Source organism: Xiphophorus couchianus, chromosome 23, assembly GCF_001444195.1.
Source record: "Xiphophorus couchianus chromosome 23, X_couchianus-1.0, whole genome shotgun sequence".
In the NCBI taxonomy this organism is placed as follows: domain Eukaryota; kingdom Metazoa; phylum Chordata; class Actinopteri; order Cyprinodontiformes; family Poeciliidae; genus Xiphophorus; species Xiphophorus couchianus.
In genome coordinates, this window is record NC_040250.1 from 25,064,680 (window position 1) to 25,084,772 (window position 20,093).

Here is a 20,093-nt window from a genome sequence, read left to right on the forward strand (position 1 = left end):
GGTAAAATAACCCGAACAGGTGATCAACTCAAAACCACTCCTACCTTTTTACTCTCTCTCTCTCTTTGTAGTTTAAGCACACCTGTTACCGTGGCAACCGCCTGCGCCCCGCAAGACGAGCAAAGATTACTTTAAAAACATAACATTCAGTCCGTTACATATCAAGTTTCCAGGCTTGATATTGATTTATCGATTATTAATCAGCGCTTCCCTGAACACAGCGATGGTTGATTGACTAGCTGTACTTGGTGCTAACGTGGCTAACATGAGTAACAGTTTAGTCCGAAGCCTTTTCTGCTAAAATAAAATCTTTAGTGTATGTCAGATACAGACACATTGAATATTGATCTTTTTAGCTAACGTAAGACTGTGTAGCAGACAGGCTTCAAGGTGTAGAAGTTGTATCAGTTCTGCCTTTATGCTGTACTTAGCTAACGGGAAGCTAACGGTGTTTGTGAGACGGCCACGCACGTGACCACGTAGAACGGGCATCAGCCAATGAAAAGCGGCCCCTCTGGTAAGGTCCATAGAAGCACTGGGAGGAGGTGAAGGAGCTTAATTTTTTTCACAGATTATCTGTCTCATCTTATGTTGTCATGACAACTTGACAGTTTCAATGAATATATTAAAAACATAGTAAAAGTTACATACTGCAGCTTTAATAAGTAGTCCTATTCATGAATTGATGCAGTAGGTTTAATAGTTGCTCCATGATGTTCATAAAAAAAAATCTTAATTTTCAAATACTTGAGTATTGTTTATGTTAATAAAAATGTTAGAATAATTCATTTGATATGGTCCAATAAGTTTTATATAAAGTACAATGCAAAACACGTGTCTTGTATATAAAGACATATATATACATATATATAAGGATTTATATAAAAGCAAAAAAAAAAAAAAAAAGAAGTATTTTGAGACCCCCTCTAAGCCCTTTATAAATCCGGCTCAGCCTACGGCCGGATGTGTGCACATCCTTAAAACGTTTTAAATTGATAAATGCTAAATTAAGACCTTATAAAGTCTTAAATTCATTTAATAAATGTAAGTTGGCTTTAAATGCATTTATCACACATCTTAGATTTTGTTTTGGTAGAAACGGTTGATCTTGTATACTATGTAGTATTTTATTTCATGGGAGTTTTCTGTCAGGCAAACGTTTGAGACACACAGACATCTTCAATCTATTCTGACTCGAGGTGATAGCAGCTACCGCTAAATAGCTGCTAATAAATCCTAGCTCGCTAACTGTCATTTGTAAGTGTAAATTATCACCAGTACGTTAGTCTTTGCCACTGGTTCACTTCTGTTGCCAATGCAATGCATTCTGGGGGAAAAAAAGCTTGGGACTACTATGTAAAATATGTAATTTTACTTTTGTACACTTCATTTTCTGTTGTCACACAGGTCTTATAAAATAATCTTAAAAAGTTAAAAATTTGAGTTGGTGAAACTTAAAGGTTGACCTTTCGTCCCAGGAATCACAGCTGAGGTCTTATCATCTCTTTTCTAATTCTGCTCTTTGGCAGTAGATGGTTTTTTTTTTTTTTCTTCCTCTCTTCTCATTCAGCCGTCAAGCTGAAGGAACACAAACAGCCGAGTCTTCCTGTTGCCCGTCCGATTCGATCCGCGCGGCCCAGGCCTGTTATCGCCGGGCACAGCCACACGTTGCCGTACAACAGGATCCCTCCCCTGCAGAGGTCAGGGGTCGCACTTCCTGTTTCCTGTCTCTTCTGGGTCATGAGAGGGTCTCTCCGCGAGGGTCAGAGACCTCCTGTGTTCCTGCTCTGCCTTTTGTTTGGGATGGCAGCGCTCTCCCAGGGGGTCCACGGCTCAGTTGAGGCGCCTCTCCCCGACCTGCGCTCCTCCATTCCCCCACATGTTCACCGCTTCTCATCCCGTCCGAACCCCCCTCCAGCCCCTATGCTTTTTTTTTAGTAGTAGTTTGTTCTGTCCCTCATTTCTCTTTTCATCTCCTCTTTTCTGTTATTCTCGGGTTTTTATCCATCATTAGGCGAGATGGATGACGACAGCGGTTGGCGGTTTTTGCAGATGACCCGGTGAAGCTTGTCACTCCACCCTGCTTTTTACAGTGTCTCCCAAAACTGTTAAACTTTTCCACATTTTGTCACAACCGCAAACTTCAGGATGTTTAATTAGGATTTTTTTTTTTTTTTATGTAATAAACCGACACAAAGTGCGTAATTGAGGTGGAAGGAAAAATCATACGTGTTTTTAAGATGTTGTTTGTTAAATAAAAAGCGGCCAACGCTTTCATGTGTGACCGCAAACTTTGCCTGCAATCGCAGCTGCAAGTACTGCGGTGTTTGGTCTCTGCCACCTTTGTGAATCAAAAGGCTGAATATTGTCGCTCATTCCTCTCATTCGGTCTGGATGGAAAGCAACTGTGGACATTTTTTAATGTTTTTTTTTACCTTCATTTTTACAAGTTGAGATCTGAGATCTCATTTACAAGAGAGGCCTGTTTTGATACAACAAATTATAAACACAGCAACAATACAGGTAATTAAGAAATCTTATTCAATTAAATAAGCTAACAAAGTTATTGATTTATGGCTGGACTTTGATTAGGACATTCTAGGATGAATATACTGCTGGAAATTGAATTTATTCCCCCATTTTCAAGTCTCTAATAGATTTTCTTTTTCTATTTTGAGCTCCTCCATCGTACAATTAACTCTTACTTTCTTCTTCGAGAGGAAAAAAAAAGCATCCCACAGCATGATTCTTCCATCACCATGTATCGTGATGCCGGAGTACCTGGAGTGCTAGTTGTGCATGCCGTCCAAAACAGTGCGATAAAACAAATAATTTGAGAGCAAATCAAAATTAAATCTTTTTAGAGTTAGGGTTGACAAATTACAATACAGAAATAAAATCAGTTTTCAAATAGTATCAATTTTATCCCTCCTATATTGATCCGATACTAATACCTGCTCTGTATCAATATTATTGATATTTTTGGATTGGCCTGCCCACCTGTGCTGTTTACGGGAATTTATGTGAATCTTGTTAGCTTTGTGGTTGTTATCCTCAAAAAATGACTTCTTAAACTAGTTGTTTTTATAAATTTTCTTGTAGCCCATTGCAAATTTGTAAAAAAAAAAAAAAAAGTTCTTCCACTTAACATTCATGTTACTTCGTTATGTAAAAAAATATAAAAGTTTCCGACTGTAAAGTGACAGAATATGTGAAAAGTTTTAGAGTTGCGTCCTGTTACCCACCGGAGCGCCCCCTGTCTTCCAGTAGGTGTGATTGCGGGACGCCCGGCGACCATCTGCTGACGCCGACACAAAGGGTCTCTTAGCAACACGTGATTCTGGACGCCACGGCGATAATGTGCAAAGCAGACAAGCAGCAGACAAAAAGAGATTGTCTTAAAGAGGAGTAATCTGATTTAGCAACCAGAGGCTTGTGCAGGAAGAGGAGACTTCTTAAACATTTAAACCCCGAACTCACAATCAGCCACATTCACAGACATAAGTCAAGATTTTCATTTGGTTAGCCTCACAAAACACACTGAAAATTGCTGTCATACCAGATATATTACAAATGTTAACCCTCCGCTCTCACGCGGCCCTCTGATCTGAACTGAGCCGGAGCGAAACTTTCCATTCTTTCTGTTTCGGAGGACTACGACAATTTGCTGCATATTTAACTGTAAGGTCTGAGAGTGTGCTCAGCAGAGTCCTAACGCTCCTGCCAGACACATTTAAAAAACCCAGCCGGAATTTTTTGTTTTTTCTTTTTTTAAATGCAGGGAGATCTGGAAATAGATTTACAAGCTGAGTCAGAAAGGTGGAGTGGACACACGCCCAGTTTAATGCGGGGACTGAAGCCCTCCTTTTTTTTCTTTTCTGAGACTTTTGTTTCCGACTGGAATGAACAGCAGGAAATTAATGTTGTCTGCATTAACCGTCTGAGGCTGGGCACCCGTTTCATGACATTCTCAAGTGTTGAACAGATAGCAGAGGACAAGCGGGTTGGGGGGGGGGAGAGAAAACAGGGACAAGAATGAAACAGCAACCTCCTCCTTCGGTCTGCCCCTCCCTCTTCAGATTTAATAAAAGTTGAGTAACGAGGGGAGGGGAGCCGGTGGGAACGCGGGCCAGGACGAGCCGACCCAAAACGCCGCTCTGTCCGGCCCGAGGAGCTTTCCATGATTCACTCTCCGCCTGTTTCTGCTCTCCCGAGAAGTGCCTCATTCATTTCCACTCGCATGCCTGTTGTGTCAAGCTCCCAGCTCCGAACGGGGGGGGAGGACATCTGCCTGGATGAGACGGAGCCAGCAGCTCCCTGGACATGTGGGGATTAGCTGGAAGGAAAGTCCATTTCCTCCATTTATCAAAAAAACCGAAAAAGATGTCTGAGTGCTGAAAGGCAGCGTGTTTGTGTAAGCTGGGTGACCCAAGCATTACAGTAGCTCCTGGTTACTACACTGGTTTATAATATGTTGTACACTTTTGGTCTTAAAAGAAAAATTCTGAATATTTAGAGCATCGCTGTGCAATATATTGCAATCATTATGCATATCTGAAAGAAAGGTTCTCTGTACCTAATATATGATTTGGTCTTTGTTTAATGTTTTGGTCTTTGTTTAAAAAAGGACCTTAAGAAAGTAGGTCATGCTGTCAGTTTCAAAGATCTGCCATTCTGAGGCGAGTGAATCTTCACCTGCACAGAAAGGGAATGTACTCGTGTTGCACAAGATGGGGCAATATTATTGGGTCAATGTTGCCATATTTGAGCAGCAGTTGTGTGAATGTTGTAGTAGTTGTGCACATGTGGGGCATTTATGGCTTGAACTATCCTATATAAATTAACTCTGAAACAAATAGTAAACATTCAGATCATCACAGCATAATATAATGCACCATTTCGTTTGTTTGCAAATCATTGTCTGGAAACCATATCAGAGTTACAGTATGCCTGTTGTTCTGCAACATAAAAGGGCCATTTAGGTCCTGTTGTCGAAATAGAAGGTGAATTGAGTTTACGGCCCGAGCACAAGTTCAGCGGGTAATAAATCTGCCTTCTGATTGTGTTTCACGCTTTGCTAAGACGTTTCTAATGGGGAAAGACATGCAAACAATCAGAGAGTTATACATGCTGGAAATAAAACCACGGGTTACTGATTTGTAAGAGAAACAAAGGCAACAAAGTTGGTGGACAAGCTGGTGCAGCTTTGACTTTGTGCATTTCTAATAGTTCTGTTCATATTAATGAAGACTGCGGCTGCCAAATGAAGCAGTTGAGATTGTTTGAACTGAAACGCATATCTATTGTTCACTGTGTGAAAAAATCAAATAGGGCAGCCAAATCTGCAGCAAAAGGCAGCATCTTGTTTTCACTTGTTAGGGAAAAAAGGCATTTCCTGTCCAACCACTACAAACATAAACATATGGAGTTTGTTGGGAATTTAACTGAAACTTTGTGCTGTGGTTAGTAACAAACTCTCCTGGTTAGCTTGGCATGAAGGATATGAGGAATATGTCCATTATGAAGTATGGTGGTGATGTTGCCCTTAAAAAAGCAGTGGGAACCTTGTTGGAGTGACGACGTGAACCCTGTGAAATACCAGAATCTCTTAGATACACTAATTGGACTGAATTGTATTGTATGCATAACTTTTATAGTCATACTGACCACTCAAAGTGTTTTAAACTAGAGCCACTTTCTCCCATTTGCACTTAGATTCATATACCAATATTCAGATCAGACGAGTAGGCAAGTTGGCTTTTAGTGCCTTTAGTGTTCACATCAACATCAGACAAGAGATTGCTGGAGTCGAACCTACAGCTTTTGGACTACAACATGATGACTACACTACGCACCTATCCACAGTGGCTCCCTTGTCTCTAAATCTTGTGTCTGAAGTGTACTTGAAAAGCACTTTGTCTAGCCCAGAGAACTCCAAAGTGCTTTACTCTACATTCAGCCATTCATTCAGACATTCAAATACCAATGTCGCCCCAAATAGCTTAAATTGGGTCATTCTTGTTCTTTGTTTGACTTTGTACAGAAGGTCTGGACTCTCGGCTATTGAGAAATGGTTGCTTCCTGGAGGCGTAGACTCTGTTGAAGTTTTCAATGTTAACCAATTGCTAACATTTGCCAGTGACATATGTAACGCGCCAGTTCGACGCTATGAAGCTTACTGGAAATTGCCTGCACTGCAAACAACCGTTCTCCTCTGCGAAGAGAGAAGTGCTGAGCCGAATGAGGCGACTGTTGATGTTAATTCAATATTTGGAAGCATAGCAAACATGGACTGAACTTTCTTCCATTTCTTTGCTACCATTGCTAAAACTACAGGCAGACTACAATTCTAAAACAGTGCAGATAATCAACGTCATCGTTAACAACTTTGTTTTCTGTACGTTGATTGGCCCAGTAGAAAATCTACCAGACAAATCCAAGCCAATTTGAGAAATTCTAGCCTGACGTGGGAAGGAAGATGAGAATTGAATGGAACTGCATTAAAAGGCAATGGTCAGTTTATGTGTTTCCCAAGAATGATCGACAACATTTGTGCAAATCAACACAGAAATGAATCGCAAGACAACAAAAAACCCAACTTCTTCCATGGCCATCCCAGTTTCCAAACTTAAATCCAACTGAAAATCATGAGATCATGCTATTACAACCAGTCCCTTTGTAACATTTGTTATCTGTAGATTTACTAAATCCTAACCCTAATTACAGTTTTCTTTATAAAGTCTTTATCTGACATGTTAAAAGTTTTGTACAGTTATTGCTTTAATGGGACTCAAGCTTATTGAGTTTGCAGTGCTCTTAAAAACAGGCACAGCTCATCCGATGCAGTCATTTTACAAAGTGAAGCAATTCCACATTCTTGAGTAACACCGCATTAGTGGCCGTCTACATCATCCCGGAGTCCAAGACCGATTGGGTAAACAAGTCAGTGCTCTGTGTGTCCAACCGAGGAGTGGATCTGACTGGTGCAGGCACAGAGCAGGGAGCCCACAGTGAGAGGAAAACAACAAATCTGGAGTCTGGCAGCTCATGGGGCTGCGCTCAAGTGAAATGAATTTGTTCTGATAAACACACTAGAACTGGAGTTTATTATTCTTGCTTGTTGATCTGGGGCTTGTTCTCCGAAATCAGAGCTTTCTGGGGCCTGATGACTCTTGTCCCATGGGTTATCCCTTATTTTCACCCCGTTCTAAGATTTGGTCTTCGCCACTTGCACCTCTTGGCTTTTCTACTACAGCTCAGACGCTTCTCTGAGGTGAAGATGGGGTTTTTTTTGGCTTCAGCCATGGCTTTGGGTAGCAGCATCAGAGTCTGGGACTTTAATTTAAAAAAGAGGCAGGCTTTGTCCCTTGGAGTCCTAACAGCTGATTGTTGCATGAAGGGCGCTCCCAGTACAGGGAGCGCCCTGTACTGGATAACAACACACAGCCTCCGCAAAGTAATACTGAGTCTCTTTAGCCGAAGGCTCTGTTACCTCCTGTACAGGAAGTCTTGCAAACAACAAATTTATAGTCATTTCCTCAACATGGATAAAGAATTCCTTTAAAAATGCCAAAAGAAAAATGCTTGAAATACCAGCCTCTATCCTTTTATTAAAATATTATTATTATTCTTCACAAAAGTACTGAGCTTTCATGTTATCAACACAAAGTTCAATGTATTTTCTTGGGACTTCATGCGATAAACCATGGGTGTCAGAGTCAAATACTGCGTGGAAGACAATTGAATTATTATCGAAAAAATGTTGGACGTTCTGGTATTCGGATGCAGCCATAGCATTCTGGGATTTGTAGACATTTGGAATGGTTTTGTGACCATTCCAATATGCGGAAAAAGCAACAAATAAAGACATTGTTGGTGGGGAAAACATGTGGAAACATCTTCACAATCAAGCAAGGTGGTGGCAGGATTATGCTACGGAGAGGCGTTTCTTCAGCAAATTCAGAGCAATCTTGAAAGGACTACTACATAATGAAGTGGTTTAGATCAGACATATTTGTTAGCATGGTTCCATCAATGTTCAAACCTTTAATTTTTAAATTTTGACCTTAGATGTATAGGTCAAACAAGCTTTGTGAGATTTTTTATTTTATTTTAACAAAATTTTCAACTGATATGCATTATGATATTGGAATTTTACACCCTAAGTAAAACATTCACATTAACAGAGAGTTAAAAACCAACCACAAAACAGGCAACATTGTTGCAACCTGACTGAGAGGAAAACTAAGTCAGGTTGTTAATCATTGAGAAAAGCAGAAACTCTGTTTTTATTAATCAAAGTGAACATTGTGTCACCTTTTCGCCCCGGTAATATTGCATCAAAATTCAACAATTTACACTTAGTAAATCTGAGTGTGGCCCTAATGTTAATTAGATGTGCAGGCTGCACATCTTTTTTGTGTAACCTGCACCAACTATAAAAGCCACTTAAGACCAATGAACTCAACATTTCTTAAAAATGTCTCCAGACAAAGTAAGCAAGTCGCTTATATTCAAGAAACATGTTAGAAATAGTTTCTATTTCCTTACAAATAGAAGGAAATATTTGTGTCTCTTTTAATCCTACACACAAAGCTGTTAATGTTCACAAGACAAAGAAAGAAAGAGACAAATGTCAGTCTCTATAGACGACGTAAAACAGGGCGTGCCGTGGTGGCGTAGCGGTTAGCGCGACCCGTATTTGGAGGCCTTGAGTCCTCGACGCGGCCGTCGCGGGTTCGACTCCCGGACCCGACGACATTTGCCGCATGTCTTCCCCCCTCTCCTTCCCCGTTTCCTGTCAGCCCACTGTCACATAAGGGACACTAGAGCCCACAAAAGACCCCCTGGAGGGGTAAAAAAAAAAAAAAGAAGACGTAAAACAGCCAAAAGACCAGCAGCTCTAACTGCAGCCAAAGGTGATTCTACAAACTTCAACTCAGCGGGGAGGATGTATACAATTTCACGCCAAACTTTTCAGCGGCAGATTTTCCCCGCCACATGTTTCATTAATATCCCAAACTCCTGCGATGAGAGCAGGTTTGAGTCTGAAACTCTTCAAATCAGGCCAGTCTGTCGTCGCTATGTTCTCTGGAAAACAGCCCGCGATGACTGGCTGCATTTTAAGCCTTCAACTCGGCACAATTATGGGGAAAAAGCATCAACATCAGATGGCGAAGGCCCCGACTTTTTTCAGGAGCGCGCAGTAAGTAGTCTGTTTTGGAGCTTCAGTTTTTGCAGATTAGATTTGCAGACGAGATGAGTCGAGGCATTGATAGAAACATTCAGAGCAGCAGATTCCGTCTGGCCCGAGTCATGCGGGCTTGTCCGGACTAGTTAAAGGAAAAGGAGAGAGAGGAGGGACGCACCGCAGGCCCTGATCCCAATCACGGCCACAGAGGAGGCCCCCTTTCTCTAAACACAGTTTCTGCATTTACTCTTTGCCTTGCACAGCGTACCGCACTCGTCTAAACAGATTCTAAATGTGTTACTCTGAGACTCTGAAACAAGCAGCTGACACCAGTTATTTGCATTCAGTAAAAAAGAACATAACCTCCTCCCTCCTCCCCCCAGGCCTCCTTCATCTGAGTTTAGTGCTTTAGGTCACTTAGGCTTATAAGATATTTTCCATTTGATAAAAAAAAAAAAGATTTTTTGCTCTTTTCAAATGTGGAGAGATTGAGATTGTTTTGGTGTGAATTCTGCAAATCAACCACAGAACAAAAGCAAAAACAAATTACAAGTCAAATGGAAGTTTACAAATTTACTACAGAGTATTAGGGCCATGCTAAAAAAAAATAAAGTTACAGGAATAATGTCAAACAAAAATAAAGCTATAGTATCACAAGAATAAAGTTGTAATAATACAAGAGTAAAGTTGTATCAAATAGTGATGGTGGTATGACTTTATTTTTGTAAAATTATGACTTTGTTCTCATCATTTTATGCTTTTATGTTTCAAGTTTTTCTGAGTGTGGCCCTAATAGTCTGTGGTCCAAATGCACTCAGGGACAAAACGTTTATTTTTTTGGAGATTTGTTCTCTGGTGTGATGAGACAAAATGGTGTTTGGCCGTACTGACATGAAGGAAGAAGTGTGAACACCATCTCGACTTTGAAGCACGGTGATGGCAGGATCATGTTTTGCTGCAGGAGGGACTGGTGCACTGTGTACTGGAGAGAATCCAGCTCAATGGGAGAAATCCCAGACTGAGCGGTGAAGGGAGATGAGAATCGAGTGGAATTTCACAGGAAGGCAATCAGTAACAGAAAAGAGCATTAGGGAGGGTGTGAGCAGTGCGTACGTGAGAATGATTGACAGCGCTACGACCTTCGTCCTGGCCCTGATTGGATGGAGTGGTGTATTTTTTGCAGATGGCATTAGAACCACAGGAACAAGGCAGAGGAGTTAAACCTTTTTCACAAACTGTCTCATATTATAATGTCATGACATATAAGTTGAAAAACAACATATTTCTAATTAAAGTTGCATACCCCAGCTTTAATGATTTAACAAGAGTGTGGAAAAAATGTTGCGTCTCTTTCCACCATCTCTGGTTTCAGCTGTATGTGTGCTTCGGTGTTGTCTCCTGCAGCTGATAGCCCAGCGGGCTGCAGGTTGATTTCCGTCAGCGCGGATCGAGCGGCGCGGCTCGGAGGCTCAGCTGCGGCTGTCGTGTCAAACAGTGACCCTGTGTGTGCAGTTCATGTCATGTGTCGGGAGGCAGTGACAGCCTTGCGGCTTCTGTGTTTCCGCGTCTTGGCCCCTCGTCGCCTGAGCAATCAGGCCACGTGCTTTGGGGGCTCCGTGCGACGTTTCTGCACCGTTTGCTTGGGCTTTTTGTGCTAAAAGGAGGTGAACCCTGCGGTCTGCGGGACGCATGCCGTCGCACTGATTACACATTCCCTGAGTCCAGCTGTCTGTCCAAAAAACACTGCATCATAGTTGGAGCTTACACGTTTCTTCCATGCCTTATTTTCCTTTCAACATTTTTGAAATCCAGAAGAGTCCCATCTAGAGCCGGCTCGCGGTTTCTCTCTCTCTCTCTTTCTCTCCCTCTCTTGTGGTGACTCTGGAGGCCCAGGGCTGATCGGGCAGCGGCTCAGCAACGCCAAAAGTGCAGCGTCACTTTCAAAACAAACATCCAGGCGACCCCTCCCTGCCCGCCGCAGCTGTGGCCGAGTCAGGCAGTCAGCGGGCAGCAGCCCGCCAAGGCGGACTCAGCCAGAACTAGTCATCCCTTTGTGGGGAGAGACACGGCTCATTTGCGCCACAGCCAGTTCGCTTCTTCATGCACTATTTTCAACTTTGGTTCATGTGCTTCCATCGTTGGTATTTTCTCAACTCTGCTTCACCCTGCGAGTGTCAGGAAGCAGAACATCGGGTTCTCGGTAGCTGGAGCCGCGCTAACCCCGTGGCCTATTAAAATGGCATTGTTGGTTTGTCTCTCTGTCTGTGGGTCAGCCAGGAAAATTTATCCGGAATTGCATTGAGAATTATTATTATATTCTTACTAAACATTTATATGGTCTCCAAAGGATAATATTACGCTGCCCCTTGGTGTGGCATTGCTTCGACACTTCTACCAACTGCTGGGTCGTTTATTTAACCTAAACTCTGTTGTTATCCCTCGATCCCGCCACAGCTGCATGAGTTCTGCTGGCAACTTCTGACCTGGCAGTTTTACATGTAAACAAACGCATCCTTGAGCAGCTGAAATCCAAAAATACTCTAAAACTTTCTGAACACAAAAAGTCTACCTTGATATGGATTAATACACAGTGTAAACCACCTTAGCACTCCTGCAGGACCAAATATCTATAGTCTTTCTTATCTCTGCTCTTGGGGAGACAGCCAATCAGCTCCAAGGAAAATGGATGACCCTTCAGGATTGGCTCCTTTGGAGATGCTGGCAAGTAGCATGTTAAGTAGCATTGTAGCTAGGTATTTTAACTTCCCCCATGTATGCTTCACTAAGTCCAGAGGGTCTGGACTCTCAACTATTAAGAAGCGGTTGCTTCCTGGAGGCGTGGACTCTGTTGAAGTTTTAAACTTTACCAAGTTGCTAACGTTTGGCCGTGGCCCGATTAGCATTTTCTTTCAAATCTGTTAGAAAAAAAATCTATGAATAAAAGTGAAATTGCAGTAAAATCTGCAAATATTTAGTTTTTAAGCTAATGATCAATCTGTACATATCACAATGCAAACCATGTAACTTAAGTGACATGACAGACCATTACAGCTATAAAGTGATTTGATTCAAATCGTTGAGACCTGACTTTGACCTGCAAAAATGACTTGTTCACATCTTAGCAGCCAAGTCATGGTTTTCCATCGACCTCTGCACTGGTGATGAACTAAGTCTTCATAGGCCAAAGAAGATGAACTTACAATGACTGCAGCTTTTCCTTTGGCAACAACGTGGAATTTAACACATTTTATTACCAACATTACCTCTTTCCTCTGTTGGGTCAGAGTAACATTTTATTCATGGTTCATAACATCTAATATGATGCTGTCGAATGTGAATAAGATCCACACAAAAAAATGCAAACCTCCAAAGCTAAAGCTGCAGCTGTACACATTTTATTTTAAACTTTTTTCTCTGTTGAATGTGGTGAGCTGTTGATGCAAACGTGCAAATACCGAGCTCTTAAAAGAGCCAAGTGGTTCTTATAAAGGGTTTTTCCTGCACTCCTTCGCCTTCTTTCTGGTTGCATTGAAACACCTCACTTGAACATCTTTACAACCGTTTGCCCTTTAACAAGGTTTTAGAGGTGGTGAGTCCCAGCTAGTTTCCAAGTTTCAAACCACGATAAGGAATTTCAGGAGTTCAGTAAATCGTTGCGGAAAGTCGAAGAAATGCATTCAACTTGTGCCAAAAAGGTTGAGTACATTAATACGACGGCGTATTAGCGCTCCTGTTTGTAGAAGAAGAAAGAAGTGAATTTTGCCAAAATACTCAAAATGAGATTGCAGACTTTTTAAAGTAAAAACAAAAAAACGTCGAAATTTCTGAGCTCCAAAAGTTGCTAGAAAAAAACTCCAGAATTTTGAGTATAATCTGAGAAATATTTAGATTTTTTATTTTGACATTTGTGAGCTCAAAAAGAAGGGGAAAAAAGCTAGAAACAAACTTTTATTTTTTTTGAGTAAAAGATTTTCTCCAAAAAAATGTCAAAAACAATTTCACATTTTTTTCTGGAAAATTTCTATATTCTGTATTTTGGAGGAAATTTCTGCTTACAAATGTTCAACTTTTGAAGCTCACAAACTTTTTAATTTTATTTCTGAGATTAATCAAAAAAATATAGTTTTTTTCCAGCATGTCAATTTCTCAAACTCAGAAATTTTCAATTTTTCTATTATATTTCTGAGATTAATCTCAGAATTTTTTTCTCTTAAATTTTTGACTTGCCTGAAGGAAATTTTAAACTCAGACATTTTATTTCCTTTTCTTTTTTTGCTATCTACAAGCTGTCCTACATTAAAGTCTTATTCATCACGGCGAGGGTTTATTTCTGGGAGATAACGGCGCATTTCGACGTGACTCCGCAGCAGGCTCGGTTCTCTCGACAGGTGACGCCTTGCTCTACTACTAACTCGAACAGATAAGATAAGATAAATCTTTATTGTCATTATCACAAGGACAACAAAATTTAAAAGGTGCCATCAGTCAGTGCATATGCTTAAAACAAAAAATAACTGTCTCACAATTCACACACAATGTAAGAATTAACAAATAACTGGTTAAAAAAAAGAAAACAGAGGTGGAAACGCTCCTCCTCCTGCTGCCTGGCAGTCTGTTTGTCCATCCCTTGGTCTAAAGTGAGCAGGGTTGCAGAAACGCTGCGGTCATCGTCCATCTATGGCCTCAATGTTGGGAAATGAATGGAGGTTTGTTGGGGCGGCCTTGCTGGGAACAGAATGATGTGTGTTCCCACTTTAAACTTTGGCGCTTACGCCACATCCAAAACCCAGATTGTGTACGCGAGCGGCAGGAGCAGGCATGTTTATCTCTGGACTGACATAATGACGTAATTAGCACCCTTTTTTTTTTTTTTTATATATATACCTCCGCTTTCTGTCTCGCGCACACAAATGAGACGTCTGAGCCCAGCCAGACGTCGCAGCCGACCTGAGACGAGGCCATACGAACCCAATTTTCTCCCACAGAACCCCCCACCACCACCACCGCCACCAGAAGATGCAACAACAACCAAAAAATGCATGCTGACGTGTGCAGAGAGGAAGGAAATAAATAAAACACAAACAAGCGGGAGGCAGCGCGGTTAGATGAAACGCCGGTCGGAGGGCAGGCCGCTGGAATTTCACACATCTGTTGCTTTGGCACGGATCTCAGTGCTTTACGGCACCGGAGGCGAACATGAGCCTGGCTCTGAAGGTTAGCTAGGGGATTTTTTTTTTTTAACAAACAACACCGTCCAAACTTATTGCAGTAAAGGTGTACTGAAAAAAATAAGAGCCCCAACTTAAAAAAAAAAAAAAAAATTGGTCGCAAGTAATTGTGTCAAACTATTTGTTTGACACGACCACTTAATAAACCTAGTAAATGAATTTGGATAAACTGAACTGGATTACTTGTGACCAATTAATGCAGTACATTTCGATTGCTCTGATTTTTCAGTGTATGTAAAAAGCCTGGGCTTAAATATACTTTTATTGCAGCTGCATAGCATTACGCTAAAAGACTTAAAATCCAATCAGAATTTCAAATTTAATAAAATCCCCACTACTACATGCCTGGGTCGTCTCTTTTATCCGGTTAATCCCACGTTTAGATTTTGTGTTTTGAACCGTTCCTGCGTTCATCTGGATTTTAATCATGACCTTCTTGACAGACCCAATTAGGATCCACTTTCAGTTTGCCAGTAAAAACCACCAAATTTCTTTTACGAGTTCATGATACTATGCAGTCTGACAACATTCCCAGAGAAGAGAAAGTGGCCCACAGCATCACATATCCTCCACCATACTTTACACTTTGCATGGGGTTCGTTTCCTTTGTATGATTATTTTGTTTCATATAAACCTGCATAGTTTGTTGCTGTGATTGAACTTTACGTATGTTTTTAAAGCCACACTGTCCTGCTAGCTGTGTGTTGGTATCTTCTCCACTGGCCCGGTTTGACCAACTTCCTGTTGCTTCAAACTCCAATTATTTCTCTGACTGCAGATGTGGTTAAGATTAGGTCTGTTCAGTTTTGCTTGGAGCAATTTCTTGAAGATCAGATCACCAGCCTTGATAGTTTTCTTATTTACAGCATTTTGAAGACTATCTGGCATAAGTAAGAGTTACTAAATGAATGTTTATTGATGCTCTTAACTTAAAAAGCACAGTATGAATAAAAAAAGGTTTGTTTAAAGCACCTTTTTCTCTTACCGCTGACGTTTGTCTTTCTACACCTTTTAGCTGCTTATACTATTACTCCTGAAGCACCAACAGAAGGACAGGTTTTTATTTTTTTGCGAAATAAAAGGAGACACCATCACTCTGCTCATCAAAACTGCAGAAACAACTCATTTTGATTGATTACTTAGTAACCCTGGTGATAATAGACCCACAGTCTGGTTTTGGTTTCCCGGTGTGAACTCCTGATTTAAAAAAAATAATAGTTTGTTTATTTCCACTAATTAAATATCCTAAAATTGAAAATTGAATTTTTCTAAAAGATTTAGTGAAAAACCTCCTGAAAGCTTTTCACCTGCCTTTGGATTCTGAAGAAAAGCAACACAAACAAATAATGACAGATTAATTTCTTTATTATTATTATTATTATTATTATTATTATTATGATTGTTATTATTTTCACTTATTTATTTGGTAAAAACAATTACAGGTTGCTATGTCTTCATAAGGACTCAAGAAGCTCCTAACCTTGCATTGCTGAGCTCAGAACTTCATTCCTGAGTTGATTCGTTCACCAGTTGTTCAACATATAACGGACTTCACTAAAGTTCGCTGGAAAACATCTCTGTTTTTACTTCTGTGTCCGCCCTGGACGCACTTCTCCAACTTGCTCAGTTTGTGTTTGTCTCATAAGGGCTGTTGCACTTTTTGTCTTGCTTTTTGGTCTGTTTTGGTTGCCGTAGAGTGCGGCCTTACGTGACCCGGTGAGCCGTAGCCTACAAGCACAGCAAACATAAAGCGTTCACTCCTTCCAGTGTTTCCCAGAGCATTCGTTAATTTTGGATCCTTAGACCTTGATTTTCACCCGGCCTGTGTGTGTGTTTCTGCGCCGTTACCCTGTGACGACCGCCGTAGACAACAGTGTTTGCCAATAAGCGCGCAGTTTGCCCCAGTGCGCTCACCTCAGTTTATTTTTCTACCAGTAAATTACATGGACCGAAAGCCGCAGCCGTTCGAGTAAATCACGTTTGGACAAAAATAACAAAACCGGCAGAAATCACAAAAAAAAACAAAAAAACCCTGCTTTGCTGCCTGGTGATTGTAAGCGTTTGGTAAACAGCGATACCCTCAGATCTTGCTGAGTTTTTGTCTGGAATTCCCCTCATACTCCTGTAATGATGCAGAACATGCTCGGGCCCGGAGACGAGCCTTACTTCTCTGCCCCAGCTTTGATAAACCGTTAATGTAGAGCGCCTCACATGATAGGCCAACACCAAAGCAGTGCATAATTGTGAAATGGAAGGAAGATGATATGTAGGTTCACTTTTCTTTTTAGAAATAAAAAGCTAAAAGCAGTTCTTTTCCGAGTTTTGTCAGTTAACTCAGATTGCTCAAAAAATAATGAGCATTTAGCGACAGTGGAGAGGAAAAACTCCCCTTTAACAGGAAGAAACCTCCAGCAGAACCAGAACCGGGCTGAAAAAAGTAAACAGAGGCACTGATCCATGAGTCCTTTCTATGTTAAAGAAGAGGATACAACAAAAAAAAAAAAAACAGAGAACATGAAGTTAAAAGCTGAAATAACAACAAATAATGAAAATTGGAGAGTAGTAGGAAAACGTAGCAAAGACAAAAAAGTGGTAACTATGTCCTCTAGCAGCCTAAGCCTAAGCAGCGTTTACAGAGATGGCTCAGGATGACCTCAGGGTTTATTTGTGACAAGGAGAATCTTTAATTCTATTCTGGATTTAACAAGGAGCCGACAAAGAGAAGCTAAGATAGGGTAAATATGATCTCACTTTCTAATTTCATCAGAAAATTAGAAGCTGTAGGATCAGCTGAAGGCTTTTAGCTGCATTTTATTTTGGACTTCCTGGACAGTAAAGAATAAAGTAGTCCAGCCTTGAAGTAACGAGTGTTTCAGCCTCACTCCTGAACAGGGCGTTTCTAATTTTGGCAACATTCTGCAGATGAAACAAGGAAAAACCTGGAAGCTTGCTTCAGATGGGATTTAAATGATATATTGTGGTCAAAAATAACGCAGAGATTCTTCACTTTAAGCCAATTTTAATAACATAAAGATCGACTGATTGACTAAGCGGATTGTTTGTTCAAAGGTTCTGGTCCAAAGACGACGACTTTTCTCAGTATTTCAAGGCATGAAATGAACTCTTCCAGATTTAGAATAGAATAGAATAGAAGTACTCTTCCATTTCCATATCTTTAAGAGATGCCTGTGATTTACTTAACTGATTGTATCCATCAGATCTTCACATCCAGTCCCACCGGTTTTAAGCAGAAGTAGAGTCAAAAATATCGGAGACATGGAACAAAGCAGTTTTACTGAGCATTTATTGAGGCGTGTCAGAATTTAAATTAAAATAAAAAAAAATTTTCTTAGTAAAATATTTTGAAAAACCATGAATCATTTTCTTTTCACCTGGAAATGATGCTCTACTTTGCTTGGCTCTCTCATGTGACAAAGCGCCCAGTGCGGCGCGGCTTCCTTTAACCTCTGTGCTTTTCCCCGTCCACAGCTGCTCAACATGGTGACAGTGTCCGAGAAGCGATGGCGAGCGCACTCAAGAGGCGCCGCAGCCGACGCCGACGAGGGGTTTGCGAGCGGCGACTGCGACGACGAGGACGAGTGTGCCGAAGTGTCGGGGCTGGGGCCTCCTCCGAGACGCAAACGGCTACGGATCTTCGCAGGTCAGACACACAAAAGGCGCCATCACGACAACAAAATCAGCTGGATGATAAACTGCGCAAAAGACGAGCAGACAGTTGCTGTTTCCTCACGGTCTGAGATTAAATCAGGTTCTTGTTTTAAGTTTCAAGTCTTGAAATTATCCTGAATAATTTCAGGATGACTGGAATTATTTTTGTCTTCTAAATGGCATTACGAGAGAGAATTTTTTTAAAGATTTCTTTACTTTCTTAAACGTTTTGAAGTTTACAGGAATTTCTTTAGCATCTTTACAAAAGCGTCTAACATTAACTTTATTGGGTTTTGGTCCATTCCTCCTGACAGAACTGCTGCAACCGAGTCAGGTTTGTAGCAGAGGTGGGCAGAAGGATCCAAAACATTTTTATAACAACTGAAGTTACCATTGTTACTCGATTGTGGTACAAAATGGCCCTAAGTGCCTGGAAAACGCATAATACTCCCCCTGTACCTTAAACTTTGAGATAAAAAGATACTGCATCTTTTTGTGCGTTGTATATAACTATCCCGTTTTCAGTTGTAGATAATAATAACAATGAAAAAGATTTAAATTGCTGGAAGAACAAAGATGAACCCAGCCAGAAAGGAGCAACGAGTGAGTTCGATTTGCCGACATAAATCCAGAGCAGCTGAGCAGTCAGCCTGGTGGGAGTAGTCCTCCAGTGGCGGAGGTTTGGGTCTGCCAGGCCCAGAGAGGAACTGGGGGTTCACTCAGAAGGCCGTGAGAGTCCGATGCCCTCTCTCCCTTTGCTGCTGGCCTCAGCGTGGAGTCATCACGCCACCTGCCCTGACTTACAGGCTGCTGAAAGCTCCACTTTAGACTTTGATCTGATCTCTTGCGAGAGCCATGAATTAAGCCCGTTTTGTGCGTTCCCCTCATGCGTCACCGCTCTGCAGACCCTGAGTAGTCCACCCCGCTCGCTGGCAGAGATAGCTGCCGATAGCTCGCGATGACTTGGCAAAAAAACGCTGACCCCGCTCGGTTCCCTTTTGGCCAAACGGGAGGGGGCTGGAGTTCAAAGGTCAACCTGTAGAGCACGAGGCCTAATGGGCTCCCTGTCTGTGCTCCGCTCCTCTGAGATGGACGAGCCGGATCTGGTTTCACAAAGCCCCCGCACGGATCTAAGGCGAGGCACACACACACATATGTGTTTTACATGCTGGAGTTGGGGAAGGGGGGAAAGGTAGTGGAAGCCACAACAACAAGGTGCAGACAGGACGGACACATGGCTGGGACCCCGACACAGCTTCCCTGTCAACCTGCTGACCACACCGACGATGTTCCCAAACAGGCGTGATGATTGATCTCTCCTCGGCCATGAGCGTCTCATAACTAACGCCGCTCACACACTCACGCACAGATGAACACGTGCCTCCCCCGCCGACCAATCAGAGCACCCGGTTAAACATTCCCCACAGCATTCCAGGCCAGTGCAGCTATTCCAGGACGGGGGACCCCCCGTGCAGCAACAACCCCTAAAGAGAGACCTACAGTAAGGCACTGAGCTGGGTCTCGCAAAAGTGTTCACACCGTTTTATCTTTTTTTATGTTTTGTAAGAAAGTTTATAGATTTGGTTTTACCTTCCTATAATCTAATCTAATGGGCAAAGTTTTTTTTTGTTTTTTTTTTTTGGACAAAAGTAATTTTTATTTTGTATTCTTTTGTCAAAATACAAAAAAAAATGTTTATAAAACTTTACACTCTTGTATTCCACACCCTAAATAAATTTTTTTTACATTTCTTTCAGAAGTTGCTTTAAAGGAGGAATTGTATGTAATTTTTAAAATCTCACCATCAATGAGTCTGGAACATAGTTTAGATCGAGCCTAAAAGAATCCGACCCGACCCGGCCCGAACCCATAGGCATTGTGTCTGAACCCTATCTGACTAATTAGCTTCAATTACAGACCGGAGGCAGAAGTAAACCCAACATATTATTTCCATTGAGATTTTACGGCTTTTGTTTTTAGACCACCGTTTATGTAAGCAGTGTAAC

At 41.5% G+C, this 20,093-nt stretch overlaps 1 protein-coding gene across 1 annotated transcript in view; it reads left to right on the plus strand.

The window, feature by feature from the left end:
• Window positions 1-20,093, plus strand: part of gpc3 (glypican 3) — a 161,655-nt gene that overhangs the window by 125,047 nt on the left and 16,515 nt on the right. The window contains exon 7 of the mRNA XM_028009792.1: window positions 17,908-18,079. Within this exon, the coding sequence (XP_027865593.1) occupies window positions 17,908-18,079 (172 nt within the window). The remainder of the gene's footprint in view (window positions 1-17,907; window positions 18,080-20,093) is intronic.